Source organism: Pygocentrus nattereri, chromosome 15 (assembly GCF_015220715.1).
Source record: "Pygocentrus nattereri isolate fPygNat1 chromosome 15, fPygNat1.pri, whole genome shotgun sequence".
Lineage (NCBI taxonomy): Eukaryota > Metazoa > Chordata > Actinopteri > Characiformes > Serrasalmidae > Pygocentrus > Pygocentrus nattereri.
Genome location: NC_051225.1, coordinates 16,517,339 through 16,531,643, shown reverse-complemented (window position 1 = coordinate 16,531,643; position 14,305 = coordinate 16,517,339). Strand labels below are relative to the sequence as shown.

At 39.8% G+C, this 14,305-nt stretch overlaps 1 protein-coding gene across 3 annotated transcripts in view; it reads right to left on the bottom strand.

Moving 5' to 3' along the window:
• Positions 1–14,305, bottom strand: part of tub (TUB bipartite transcription factor) — a 175,478-nt gene that overhangs the window by 67,205 nt on the left and 93,968 nt on the right. The window contains exon 1 of one of the 3 annotated variants that reach the window (XM_017700647.2): positions 2,879–4,136. The exons of the other annotated variants lie outside the window; for them this stretch is intronic. Within the exon in view, the coding sequence (XP_017556136.1) occupies positions 2,879–2,916 (38 nt within the window). The 5' untranslated portion in view covers positions 2,917–4,136. Of the gene's footprint in view, positions 1–2,878; positions 4,137–14,305 lie in introns of those variants that run through there. 3 annotated transcript variants of the gene reach the window in all.

The window sequence follows — 14,305 nt, the reverse complement described above, 5'->3', positions numbered from 1 at the left end:
GCAATAGCTAATAACTAGTAACATAGCGTGGTTAAAGTAGTCTATAAATTCAACACTCTTAATTCATTTAGTCAAACAAAAGAAGGGCAAATGCATGAAATGTCACTTCTCCCAACTTAATCCATGCAATCCATAACATGAACTGGATGTCTGGTGTGGCTAGAATTCTATGAATATATTGGAGATAACTAATATCAGTTATTTCACCAGTAAACTTGCAGTAAAACTCAACTGTAGCCACACTGGACACCATGGACATCTTTTAAGAGTCTAAGTCTGCAGTATTTTCACATGTTCAAGAGCCAATCAGAAGTGACACATAAATGAGCTCATGCATATTAAAGACGCACTTCAAGTAAAACTCTGGTTGGCTGAAAAAAGAAACAAAAACCAAGAAACAAAGACAACCAAAGCTCTTAGAAACAGAGCTACAAATGTTTGAGGATGTTCTGCCATAAAAAAGTTCACAGTATCAACGGTTTGATAAATAAGTTTTTAACACGTTTTTTATCAGAAAATGTTTTATTAATAAAAGACGACATGTTCAAACATTAATTAAACAATATTTTAAATTTTTACTTTTAATTGTAGGAATTATTTAGCATAGCATATAAGATTAAATTTCTCAGCTTAACAATATTATTATTATTATTATTATTATTATTATTATTATACTTCAATTTGAGATTTGACACACTAAAGTGTTGTTAATGAAGACAAATCAAATGAAATGTTAGCTGCTGGAGAATACATGACAGGCTAGCCCAGTCACTACATTTCTCATTATTTGCAATACATTAACATTAAAACCATATATGACCAAATTATCTGGTCTGGTTAGCAGGACAGAGATCCGACTATCAGAGTAGAGAACTGACATGTAGCGGATGCAGCCAGAGTTTGCACCATGTCTTGCGATACAGATCCTACAGATCAAAACTGCACAGTTTGATAAAAGAACTCTATTAGTAATTTTATTCATATCTACTTAAAACATTTTGTTGATTCCAAATAATCTTACATCCCTGTATTAGATGCCAGTGCCACACCTGCAAGTGCATGCAAGTAGCTCGGAACATACAAGCTGTTTATTTTATAACTGCTTTTATTTTGTCTGGTTTTTTGGTTCTTCCTACAGCTGAACACCTTCAGGATTACAGGGGCTACTTGAAACCTGCGTAACAGCTCTAAATATAGATTTCTCTGAGAAAACGGATGAGTGGAGGGAAGCTCAAAATAGACACCCCAAGAGCTTTGCCATAGACATTTATAGACAGCAGCCAGCGGTACCTCCATTGTTCTGTATTAGGAGGCAAGCTCTCTCTCTCAGACCTTCAATGAACGAGCAATGGCAACTGGACTGTAACTTATAGCAACCAGGAGCCAATAGGAGCAGAGAAAGCAGTGCAGCCATGGCAATGGGGTTTCTCCTAGAATCATCAGCAGCAGCAGATGCGGCAGCGGCGCTTTTCAAGCTGCCACAGAAAGCAGACTTAGTATCTGTGCTTCATCCGTGGAGAGGCAAACTGCTAATTAACACCGACATCATTGACCATTCCCAGCTGATTCCAAACTGGAAGGCATAAATTAGGAGTCTTTGAAGGAGCATGAGGCAAGAGATAAAGAGTGCAGTCATCTTACAAGAGATTCCCAGAGGTTCCTCAGCTGAAAAACTGAGCTCAAACGCTTAGAATAACTGCATGCTACATTCACTGTCTGTTGAAATTCTTAATATCACAGAAGCATGTGGAGCAAGTTCCAAAAACAAGTAATACATTTTAGGAACAAATTCATGAAAATTCAGCACAAAAAACATCAATTGATATGCACTAAAAGCACTATGTAAAAACCTCAGTAACACAAAAGTTGAGAAAGCAGGTTTAAATGCAGTCTGCATTTAAGCCTACTTTCTCAACTTTTGTGTTACTGTGTTACTTATTAAGTGCATCTGAACTGAACATACTAAAAGAGGAACTTCATCCATTTGTTTTCCTTGTTTTTGTATAATTAAATGGTTAAAATATAAACAAAGTCAACAAAGTGGTTTAACTGAGTGGTTTAAATGAAATGCTCCATTCTAGATAAACCTACCAAATCAGAGTTGTTCATGCTGGTGGTGATGGGAACCAGACATCTGTGGTTCTAAAAGCCTCCCTCACAGAAAGTTATAAGATGAAGTGGTGAGTAATACAGTGCCTGATGCCTGAGACAGTGTTGTATACTACTTGTGAGAAAGGGTTTTGGTTTAAAACATATTTGTAAGACCCATTCATGGTGAAGGGATACATTATAAGTATTAAGGCAAAATAGCTGCTTGGTAATATATATATATATATATATATATATATATATATATATATATATATATATATATTATATTTTAGATTTTCCAGATATTTTAGCATAAAAATTCTGAAGACTTGTGTAGGTTGGTAGTCATTTTGGATAGTAAATAAAATGGCTGTTGTAGACATGACCCTTGGTTCCCATCACCATCACTGTAAAGAAATCTGTGTTGTTAAGTTTCTCAACAAGTTAAGTTTCACATCAAAACACTTCTCAATGACTTTACACCTCAAATGATAGATAATGCACAATTTATACAGATCTTTTTTAGAGTACACAACCTAACCCATCCATGTCAAAAAAACAAAAACAAAACTTCTTCTGAAAAGTCCACACGTGCTAAAATTGGACTGGAATGTCCATCCAAATCAAGTACGTTACCTACAAACAGCAAATACAACAAACTACCAGAAGCTTGGCTCTTCGGGTTCATCCAACCAGCCACACACTGACTTCACTTCTCAAACATCACACAGTGCCCTTGACATTAGGACTAGTGCCATTCAGCCCAAGGAGCTACGTAGTTATGTACCTGTAAGGGATCCAGTCCGAAGAGTGTTTGGAGCTCATATCTCCCGGTGCTAAGAGGCCTCACTGTTCTGGGGAGGGCTGAGGCAGAGCGTAGGACGACAGTGGCGATCCATCCATCCATCCATCCATCGTCTGAACGCACAGCCGGCTCAGTCAGCTAGACTCCAGCCTCTCCGAGTGTGTGTGACTGGCAGCCTGATCCTGGCTGTCAGCTCTACTGCTACTTCTCCCAGTGCCGTCACTCAGGCATCATGGAATCGAGGCGGCTGCATCTATGCTCCCTCACTTCTCTTTATCTGCTGCTCGTTCGCCCTCTCTTCTTGCTTCTCTTGCTCCGTGTCCCTTTTCTATCTGTCGCTCTCCCGCTCTTTCTGCCTCAGACCCACCTCTGTGCAGCTGCCTATGCTCTCTCTGTCTCTCTCCCCCCCCCCCTTGCTTGCGTGTGCTCGTTCTCCTGTTTGTATGCTCTCTCTGACTGGCTGCCTTGTATTCTCTCTGTCTGTATCTCTAACCCACGGCTCCCTCCCTCTTCACCTCTCTCTCTGTCCCTGTCTAAGGTACCATAACCTTACACAGAGCCCTCAAGGAGGAGAAAATATGTAACACGGAGAATCTCTATTATCTGTCTGCTTTGATGTCAGCTGCCGTGCTGATCTAGCCTTGTCATTTCTTCCAAACATACAAGCAGAAACACGTACCCTAGACTCTGTGAAGACACTGGCAGCACATTCGAGCCTCAAACGCATTTCCTGGGCCATTATTTATTCATCCGTTTATTCAGCGCGGGCTTCATTAGCATGGGACAGAGCGGCACGGTCGTAATTGTATTTGATATAGCCCGAAACCAAACAAAGGCACACCATCCGCGCATTGTTTAAACTCTCCCTGTGTGATCTTCCCGATCCTCAGTCCACTTAATGAGATGCTGAGTTCATCGTCTTTCAGATGCATCAGAACATACTGCCTCTGGGGCAGATGGTAGAAACCCTGTACTGAACAATTCTGATTTCATGCGTAGAATCATTCATTCATGACCACGGCAGAGATTAGAGGCAATATTTTCCAAGACTGCATCAGTAGTAGGAGGCTTGCATGGCATGGACAGCATATACTGTAAAAAACATTTCTCCACATAGCAGTTGTGTTATGCCTTTCAATGTTATTCATATATTTTCTATATGACGTACGTCATTCTAGAGAAGAATGTAATGGTTCTAATAGCTACCTTACTGGAAGTGATTGTGAAATGGTTATGAATACACTGCCTGATGCCTGAGATGACTCCTAGGATTATATAAAATGTTTTAAAATGAATGGCGAAGAGGTACATGCAGGGTGTTTTAAGTATAGAAAAATAGTTCCTACAGATTTAACCATTATCAACATTATACAAAAATAAATTTACAAGACATGTAGTCTTGTAGGTTCACTGATCATATTGGATAATAAATATAATGGATATATTTGCATTGTAGACATCCTGTTTATATACATTCAGGCACTATATTCATACATTGTACACTGTACACTTTTCTCTAGTACCTAGATTTTTGTAGGGTAATATCAAACATTAAAATTTTGCACAAAACACCAGAAAGTTATGAAATAACACACCTGTTACATTCAAACAATTTTGAAAACCTCCATTGCACAGCACAAAGAGCCCAACAAGAACATTACACAAAAATGCAGTTGCTGAAATTAACCTAACGCTGCATTTACAATGGTGCTGATAGACGTGAATACATCCTCCCTATTCAGTTAGCTGCATGTAGGTGTTATGAGGGCATTTTCTGCAGAGTCCAATGGAAAATGTAGTCTTGCTAATTCGATACTTGTGTAATTAAAGCTTAAAAAAATAAATAAATAAAAATCAGAACGTCGTTGTCCAGTACTGGCTACCCCCTCACAACCTGTCCATGCATCATTGGCTCCACACCTTACTGGATATCCTACATTTGGAACTGTCGTCTGCCAGAATTAGTAACGCTGGCCTGGGAACTGGATTTACAGAATTTCTAAAATCAGGAGTCTTGTGCTCGCTTAACTATATGCTGTGTTTAAGTTGTGAATGATGTAACTCAATTCTAATGTGTCCTACATTTGTTTTAATTTTGTTTCTCTTCTTTTGTAAGTCCCATATGTGTGTGGGTCGGGGCTGGAATTGGGGGGTATTCTCTAAATGGAAAACAAAAAAATGAATCACACAAAAAAAAAAGTCAGTCAGTCAATGTTGTAAGCATCATTAAACTTATATTTCCAAAAAATTGAAGGCTGATTACCATTTAGATGACTACCACTTAGTCATTTCAGTTTATTAACATGCACGTTTTCTGTACTTATCCAGTTGTGTTTAAAGTATGGAAATGTTTCCCACAATGAGTCACAGACAGGAATCCCACTAACTCCACCTGCCTTCCGATGAGTAAACACATCGCACTGACTGCATGAAGTTAAATCCAACACACTGGACGCATCATGCTCTGTGTGTCTGTATCAAACAGAACTGACACTCCTCAATGAAAAAAAGGCTTCAATAATGCAGTGAAACCAATGTAAATACAGCAAAACGTCCATTTAAAATTACAAACTGCAACGGCCTCTCCTGGCCCCTCCCCTTTTTGCTACTTAAACAGTGTGCCTCTTTCCAAACTTCACTTTTTAGTGGTTCTAGTACACTATCCAGCGATTACAGTACATATTACATTCCTCTATAAATTCCTGTGTGAACAGACTAAGTGCACTAAATATGACCAATATGGATTACGCTAGTAATAAATCCACTAGCTGGCACCGTGGGCAGCAGGGATGACTTGTTTTTTAAAAGTGATATGATGAATGTCTCCTGCTTCAGCAACTAGAGCCTTGGTAGATACTTGTGCTTGCTTCTAGCATTTAAAATGATAAACAATCATTTATTTTCAATCAGACAGTGTGTGGACCAGAGCCAGTTTAATTTCACTGTGAGCCTGCAGTTTACATTATACAGTCTGTGACCAGAATGTCTGAGACTAAACTTTAAAAAACACCTCAAACCACAGTGTCTGCTTGTAGTCGTACCAGAGCAACACACTAACACACCACTACCACCACCACCACGTCAGTGTTACTGCAGTACTGAGAATGACCCACCACCTTCAGTCTGTAACAGTAGAACTACAAAGTGTTCCTATATAGTAAGTGGAGCTGATAAAATGGACTTTGAGCGTAGAAACAAGGAGGTGGTCATAATGTTAGACCTGACTGGTGTATATTGTGAAGCAATAAGAAGTTGCCAAAGAAGAAAAAAAGAAAATCATACTGAAAGTAAAGCATTTCTAAAGGTGAAGAAGCAATGCTCTTCACTGCCACCTAGGTTAGATGGAACTAAGCTTAATATTTGCCATGTAAACAAGAAATACTGCATGGTGAGACACAATTAGGTAGTTATAAAATGTAAATTCTTTAGCTTGTGGTGGTCATTGTTGTTAGTTAGCCTCTAATTTTACAGTACAGCAGGTGGTAAGATAGAGCCCCACCCCCCCAAAAATACTGACATTAATCCTTGGTTTCGGTCAGATTTGGTCAGGATGCTCAGAACACCCATTGTAGTTTTTCATGCTTAGTACAGCAGATATGGCCATTATTAGAACAGTAAAGGCAAACAGTGCAATAACGATAAAAAAATATACACTGTGCAGCACTTTGCAATACAAATGATGTGTCCTCCATTTGTTGCAAGCACACTCCTGTGAAGCAGTGCATTCCACTGAGATCTCCAGAGCAGCCTGGGGTGCTCACTGCTTTACCGTGCATCAGCATATTCATCTTCCTCAGGACCTGCTCATCATTCTTACTGTCACACTTAGTCACCTTGATTTACTGCATGGTTTAGGCACAATACACTACCCTGACCATGCGCTGCTCTCAGCAGGCTGCTGCATGCACGAGTGCATCTGCGCATTTCTGTCCTTGTCCTTTGGGGACCTGGTGATGACACATGCATGTAGCCTTGGGGAAGAGGCACTATTTTTATTTTTTTTATCAAAAGCTAAACAGATGTACTCACTGAAAAACAGGAATATATTAATATCTTTCTGCTTTCTAAATACATACATATAAATAAATAAACAAAGTCATATCACTGTCATATAATTTCCAAAAGCAAATCTAAGTTTGTGTAAGATTCATAACAATGAGTTGAGTCTACAGCATTGTCCAAAGATCAGACACCACTTTTCATATACTTAACTTCATCAAAATGGCCAAAACTATACATTTTTCAGTAGATGTTTCTGAGGAGGCCAGATAGAAAACCATCCACTTGCACAAGGAAGGAGAAAGTCAAAGGAAAAAAAAAAAGTTACCAAAAGTAGAGCTCAAATTGATTAAAACATAGTATAGAAAAATGGGACTCGACTCTTAACAACCACGCAAGACCTGGTAGACACCACAACCACCCCATCAGATAAACAGCACTTAACATTATCAAGATCCACTGTTGCTTTTGAACAAACAGTCCACAGGTTTCTGTCCAACTTTCTTCTGTGAGAAGACAACACTATAACTCTAAAAGGATGTGTAGCTGCGAGAAGCAAACAGACCAAAAAGAAGATCTGCTGGCGTTCTCAAAGCAATGGACTGACCACCAGAGTCCAGACCTCAACATCACTAAATGTGTTTGTGGTTATTTAGATAATTTGCCTGCAGATTCCTTTGAAATGCTGAAAGTCTCCCAAAAAGAACTAAAGCACCAATACTGAACATAACTGCTAATATTTGGCTGTTGAGGCTTCTGTACAGTTTCTTTTTTCCTGATCCGAAACAATGAAAAACTTGCTCTTAATGGCTATTTTGACTGGAAATAACAAATGATGGGTGTTCTCCTGACTTTCACACAGTACTATATTTGTGCTTTTCCTCTAAAAAGTTACTGATGTTTTTTTTTTTTTTATGTCAGTGACAATATATTTAACAAAGGCATACATGAGCAGGTTGACAGCAGCTCAGGTGCTACTGTGAACAGATAAATGTCAAATTATTGATGCTGGGAGTCAGACTGCTTGGGCCAATTCACAGTGGTGTAGAATGCTGAAGCATTGAAAACAGCAAACAAAAACTGCCACACAGCAAAATAAATACTATGCCTAATAATCAATGTTTAAAAACATGAACAGATGATCTGGCAAATACAGGCTTGCAATTGTCAGAGGTTTTATATACATTAGATTTAGCTGGATGTAGGAGCTTACTTGTTCTTTAATTTCAATTACATTACTTTTACATATTTATCAGATTCTACTAAATCCACTGGTTAATCGTGATGCAACCACAGCAGGTGGCAATTCAACTGCATGAATTCTGAAATGTTGAGATCTATTATATTTATTGAATAATATTAATAATCAAAGTATGTGTTCATTTCTTGACCAAAATTTAATTCTCAGCCCACTTTAAATTTTTTTGTCCCTGGTCTTGATCAAGGTTGTGTGGACATACCAGACTGTGATAATAAGTGGTGTAGTCACAGCAGCAACACCTCCACGGCAGCAGGCAGTGCAGTTTAAGCTTTTATGTTCTAGCAGATGTCAGATTATGAATGTGTGTCAGGTCAGACAAATGTTAAGTTCAACCAGGAGTGACCACAGTGACCTCAGTGTTAAGTGTTAGTGGCTAATGCAAGTAGAAATAATGCAAACCGGGGCAAATAAATCAATAATTTGACAATTAATTCAATAATTTTCAGCAGCACCTGAGCTGAAGTTGACCTGCTTTATTTGAGGGTTTTTTTTGTTTGTTTTTTTTTGTTTGTTTTAATTCCTGATTTTGTCACTTGTGTTAAAAACAGTGACTTTACTGCATTTTTCTCTCCTATAATGTGTTCCTTATTTTGTTTCTGGTCAAAATAGCCATTATGTTAGAAAAGTTAAATCTTTCAGGAAAAAGGAAAAAATTAATAATTCAATAATTAATTTAATTAATTCCAATGTAAACATTTATAATTAGATTGGCTAATAAATTACACAGAATTTGAAGGTTTCGCTTTGAACGGCTTCACTGAATTAATTTACTTGCACTTGGACACAATCAGGCGGCACGGTGGCATGGTGGCATGGTGGGTAGCGCCGTCGCCTCACAGCAAAGAGGGCCTGGGTTCGATTCCCCGACCGGGTGACCGGGGTCCTCTCTGTGTGGAGTTTGCATGTTCTCCCTGTGTCTGCGTGGGTGTTCTCCGGTTTCCTCCCACAGTCCAAAGACATGCAGTCAGGCCATTTGGACATGCTAAATTGCCCCTAGGTGTGAGTGTGTGAGTGACTGTCTGTGTGTGTCTGTCTGCCCTGCGATGTACTGGCGACCTGTCCAGGGTGTATCCTGCCTTTCGCCCGAAGATTGCTGGGATAGGCTCCAGCACCCCCCCGCGACCCTGACGGAGAAGCGCCTTAGAAAATGGATGGATGGATGGACACAATCAAATATCCAGTCGCAGCAGAGGGAACAGCTCCGTAAAGAAAATCGCTCACTGTGTGAAATTTTGGAACTAATGTTTCATAAGGTAGGCACAGCATACAGATTCATTTATTAAAGGTACGAGTTGCACTCAGTCATGATAAATGCATGGAGGATGCTTCAAATTTCCTAAAGAATTGTGGTCAAACTGAATCGAGAGGTTTGGATTTGGAGTCTTGCCCACAGACTCTTATTGGTATAACAGTGGCATTCCTGCCTGAACCATCTTCTGTGCTACCAAACCACTAATTCTGGTGGCAGAATGACTTTTTACAAGTATGTCTGCATGTCTTGCATCTAAAAGAGGCTTTGTAGCTGAATCTACCTCATTCTGTTTGGTGTAGGTCAATATCGTCTCAGTGGCTGCCATCAAAGACAGGTGTCTGTGGTAATACAGATCACAGTCTGGGATCAGAAGCACTGTGCTATGCTCCAGAAATAAGAGAGCAGGTGTACAAGCCATTCAGCTGGTGAATATTTGATTGTGAAGGACGCCTTTTGAAGTCACGCTACACTGCGCTAGGCTTCACAAGCTAGTGGGCAGATCAGCTCACAACAGCCAGCATCCAGTAAGCATAAAAGTTTCCCTCTGTCAGTTCATGCTGTTGTAATTTCATAAGCTAAGCCAACCTAAACAGTTCCTTCCTAGAAAAAAGTCAATAAAACGTGGCCAGAGGGCGGCAACGGGTAGATGATGGCAGTTAGCGGTAACACTAATGCACTGTGGAGTCAGTGTGCTAAGATGAGTGGTGATAAGGAAAGCTCTGTGGAGTGTCCAAAGCCATCGTTGCCACAGCTGACACACTCGGCTGGAGCAGATAGAGAGCAAGGCCTGTTAATAATGCAATGGCTCCATCAGCCATGCAGGCCACAAAGTGCCAGCGGCTGGTGATGAATGAACATAACGTCTGCTTTAGGCTGCATGTGTGTTTGTGTGTGTGTGTGTGTGTGTGTGTGTGTGTGTGTGTGTGTGTGTGTGTGTGTGATGTGCTTGGTCATGTATTTAGCTCCTTGCAGGAACCAAATGTCCTCACAGTGGTGGAAACCTTGACAGAATGGGCACAAATGTCTGGATTTCAGGGAAAATATTTTTTGATTACTGACCTTTTGATAACCTTTTGATTACTGAGGTTAAGGTTATGGTGGGGGTACATCACTACTTAGCTACAATAATCTTTCCACAAGGATAGGAAAACAAATGTGTGGATGTGTGAGATTCATTGTATTTATTCATTGTTTCCATTATCAATTGTTCAATACAGCCATTTCAATGTTTATTTGATCACTGCCCTTTTACACCATGTTTATTAAAATGAGGGCCAGATTTTCAATGTGCTTCAAGGCATTTGAGTCCTAAATAAATAAATAAAAAGAAAAACCAAACTGTGTCCAGCTCTATTCCATCACAGAGGGAATTCAACTGAACAGTTGTTGAGCTATAACTGGTCATTCAGGACCATTTACAGCTCATGTTTTACAGTTCACATTTTGCAGTAATGCATTGTAGAGTCTCTTATTTGCACTCCAGTTAAACAATCATTGAGCCTACATGTTTTCTACATATTTTATATTGATAATGGTAATATAAGTAAATTTGAAAATATTTAGGTACATTTAGCCTTAAAACATCTTGCATGCACCATTTCACCATGAATGAATTGGGAAAACAGTGTGATCACAAAACTATTGTGAAACATGGTCTCAGATATAAAGCAATGCATTGGAACAAGCTTTGTTAGGTGGCTTTTTAGAGGTTTCACATGCTCTCATCATCGTGTTTCCATTACCACGGTTGGGAACAATTCCAGCTTGGTACATTTTAAAAGGCATGTTTCACATCAATCCACTATGAACAAATGAATTACACGGAAATGTCCATCATTTTGACTAACTTTTAGAGTAAGAGGGTGAAAAAGACTCCAAAGATTAGATGCCCTGATATAAACAGATTATTTTCTGATGTGTCAAATGAAGTCAAATGGCCTCTTACAGCTGGGCTTGGTGAGTCTAGGCCAGGTTTCTCGGATGCCAATGAAAACACAAAATATGTCTTTGGTCTTCCTGTACCATGAGGAGGAAGACAAAAATAAAAACCCTGAGTTCTTGCATCCTTTTGTCTTTTCCCCACCTAAAGTAAATGAAAGTGCCCCTCAAAGCTCCTCCTAGGTCATCACCAATTTTCAGTCACCGCCATCACCATGGCAACGCCATCACCATGGCAACGCTTGCAAGGCTGCATGTCACTGTTAGTCACACTCTTTTGCACCAACTCTGCAAATCAGCCACAGAATTATGCTTTTTTTCAAACCCCAATATGAAAATGACTTCATGGATTATTAATGTGTTATGATTATTTATCTATTTATTTATTTTTTATGGTAACTACAATGAAGTAAGATAGTTGGTGGCATCATCCTCCTTACAGCAATTTGAGACATAATGCTTTCCCCAAAAAATAAAACTCTGCCCCTGGTCCAGACTACAGCTTCCAGGAAGCAGCTAGTGAAACTCTTTCTGCTTTCAAGCTGTAATGTCAGAGACATAAAATCAACACATTTCGGTACTTGTGAAACATGGCATCAGTGAGGGTCTCAGAGTTAGTGTCGTTTTCTCTTGATTATGGGTGAGAGGTGAGAGGTGAAGTTGTAACATGACAGTTTTAGTTAATATTATTTCCCCGTCCCACTGTTGCATGACGGAAAAAAATACATTTGAGGTGGAAAAGTTGTTTTGATGAGAGATCAAGAGAAAACAAGAATTTATCTTTTAAATGCTTTGATATAATGAATCATGATAACCAGAAATATGAACTAAGAAGTTCTTCTTCTTCTTCTTTTGGCTGCTCCCTTTAGGGGTCGCCACAGCGGATCATCTGCCTCCATCTTGCCCTATCCATTGCCTCCTCTACTTTCACACCAACCATCTCCATGTTTACCTTCACTACATCCATAAACCTTCTCTGAGGTCTACCTCTTCTCCTTCTACCTGGCAGCTCCATCTCCAACATTCTTTGCTCAATATATCCACTATTCCTCCTCAAAACATGTCCAAACCATCTCAACCTGGCCTCTCTGGCTTTATCTTCAAACTGCTCCACCTTCACTGTCCCTCTGATCTGCTCATTTCTAATCTTGTCCATCATTGTCACTCCCAACGAAAATCTCAGCATCTTCATCTCTGCCACCTCCAGCTCAGCCTCTTGTCTTTTAGACAGAGCCACAGTCTCCAAACCATACATCATAGCAGGACACACTACTGTCTTGTAAACCTTCCCTTTCACTCTTGCTGCTATCCTTCTGTCACACATCAGCCCTGACACCCATCTCCACCCACTCCATCCTGCCTGCACCCTCTTCTTCACCCCTTTTCTACACTGTCCATTACTCTGGATGGTTGACCCAAGATATTTGAAGTCATCCACCTTTACGACCTCTACTCCTTGCATCTTCAGCTTTCCACCTGCTTCCCTCTCATTCACACACATGTATTCCGTCTATGAACTAAGACGTTAAAAAGTCCATTTTGATTTGAGGTTGACTAAAGAATTTGGTGAATTGGATTCTTCTTAAAAACATGACAAATAATAGGACCCTACTTAAAATAATTAAAAAGGACTAAAGCTTAAATGTTACTTTTTTCCATTTGCCATTTGGATATATAGACAGTGAAGCTTGTTGAATAACAAAAATAATCCTAAATTATTTAATTATTTTAAAATGATTTTGCTAAAATTTTCTATTTTTTTCTAGATTTTTTTATTATCACAATATTGTAAGATAGAAAGATAAATGTTTTTCATTTATTTTCATACGTTTTTTTTTCTTTCCATAATCTGCGTACTCTAGTCAGTATTTTTATGTTAAAGTATTTTAACATATTTACAAAGTACAGTATTTAAAGTGTAGTATTTTACAGTACTGATGACACAATAGCCCTGACTCTACATGCTGTCCTCTCCCATCTGGACACAAAGAACATGTATGTGAGAATGCTGTTTGTGGACTACAGCTCAGCATCCAACACCATCGTGCCCTCAAGCCTCGACATTAAGCTTCAGGATCTGGGTCTGAACAGTTCTATGTGCAGCTGGATCCTGAACTTCCTGACAGGCTGACACCAGGTGGTAAAGATGGGCAACAGCATCTCCTTCTCACTGACCCTCAACACCGGAGCTCCTCAGGGCGTGGTCAGAGGGTGTGGTCAGCCCTCTACTGTACAGATGACACCACAATTGTTGGCCTGATCTCGAATGACAACAAGGGGGCCTACAGAGAAGAGGTCAGCTTTCTGACACTCTGGTGCTAGGAGAACAACATCCTCTTCATCAACAAGACCAAGGAGCTCATAGTGGACTTCAGGAAGCAAGAGAGAGTGCACATCCCCATCCCCATCAACAGAGCCATGGTAGAGAGGGTCAGCACCTTCAAGTTCCTCAGTGTTAACATCTCAGAGGAAGTGACATGGAGCGAACACACCACATGGATGGTAAAGAAGGCACAACAGTTTTACCTTAGAATGCCTGTGCATGTACCACTTCACTGCGAATCGATGCTTTTAAAAAGGCTTTTAATTAAACCTTCTCAAAGCTACTGTCTCAGGCAGAAGACAATCTATTTAACAAATTTGTGCAATAGCTTTCTTTGATGTAGCTTTTAGAGGCATTAAACTCTTTAGACATCTGGTCCAACACCACCACTGTGAACAATTCTGACCCCAGATGTTTCTGTAGAGCGGAGCATTTTACATCTAACCACTCAGAATGACTTTGTTTACATCTCTGCCATTTAATTAATGTGAAACCCTGCTTGATGCTTGATGTGAAGAAGCAGCGGCTCTACCCCGAGTCCCTCCCGGATGACCGAACTTCTCACCCATCTCTAAGGGAGAGTCCAGACACCCTGCGGAGGGAACTCATTTTGTCCGCTTGTATTTGCGATCTTAT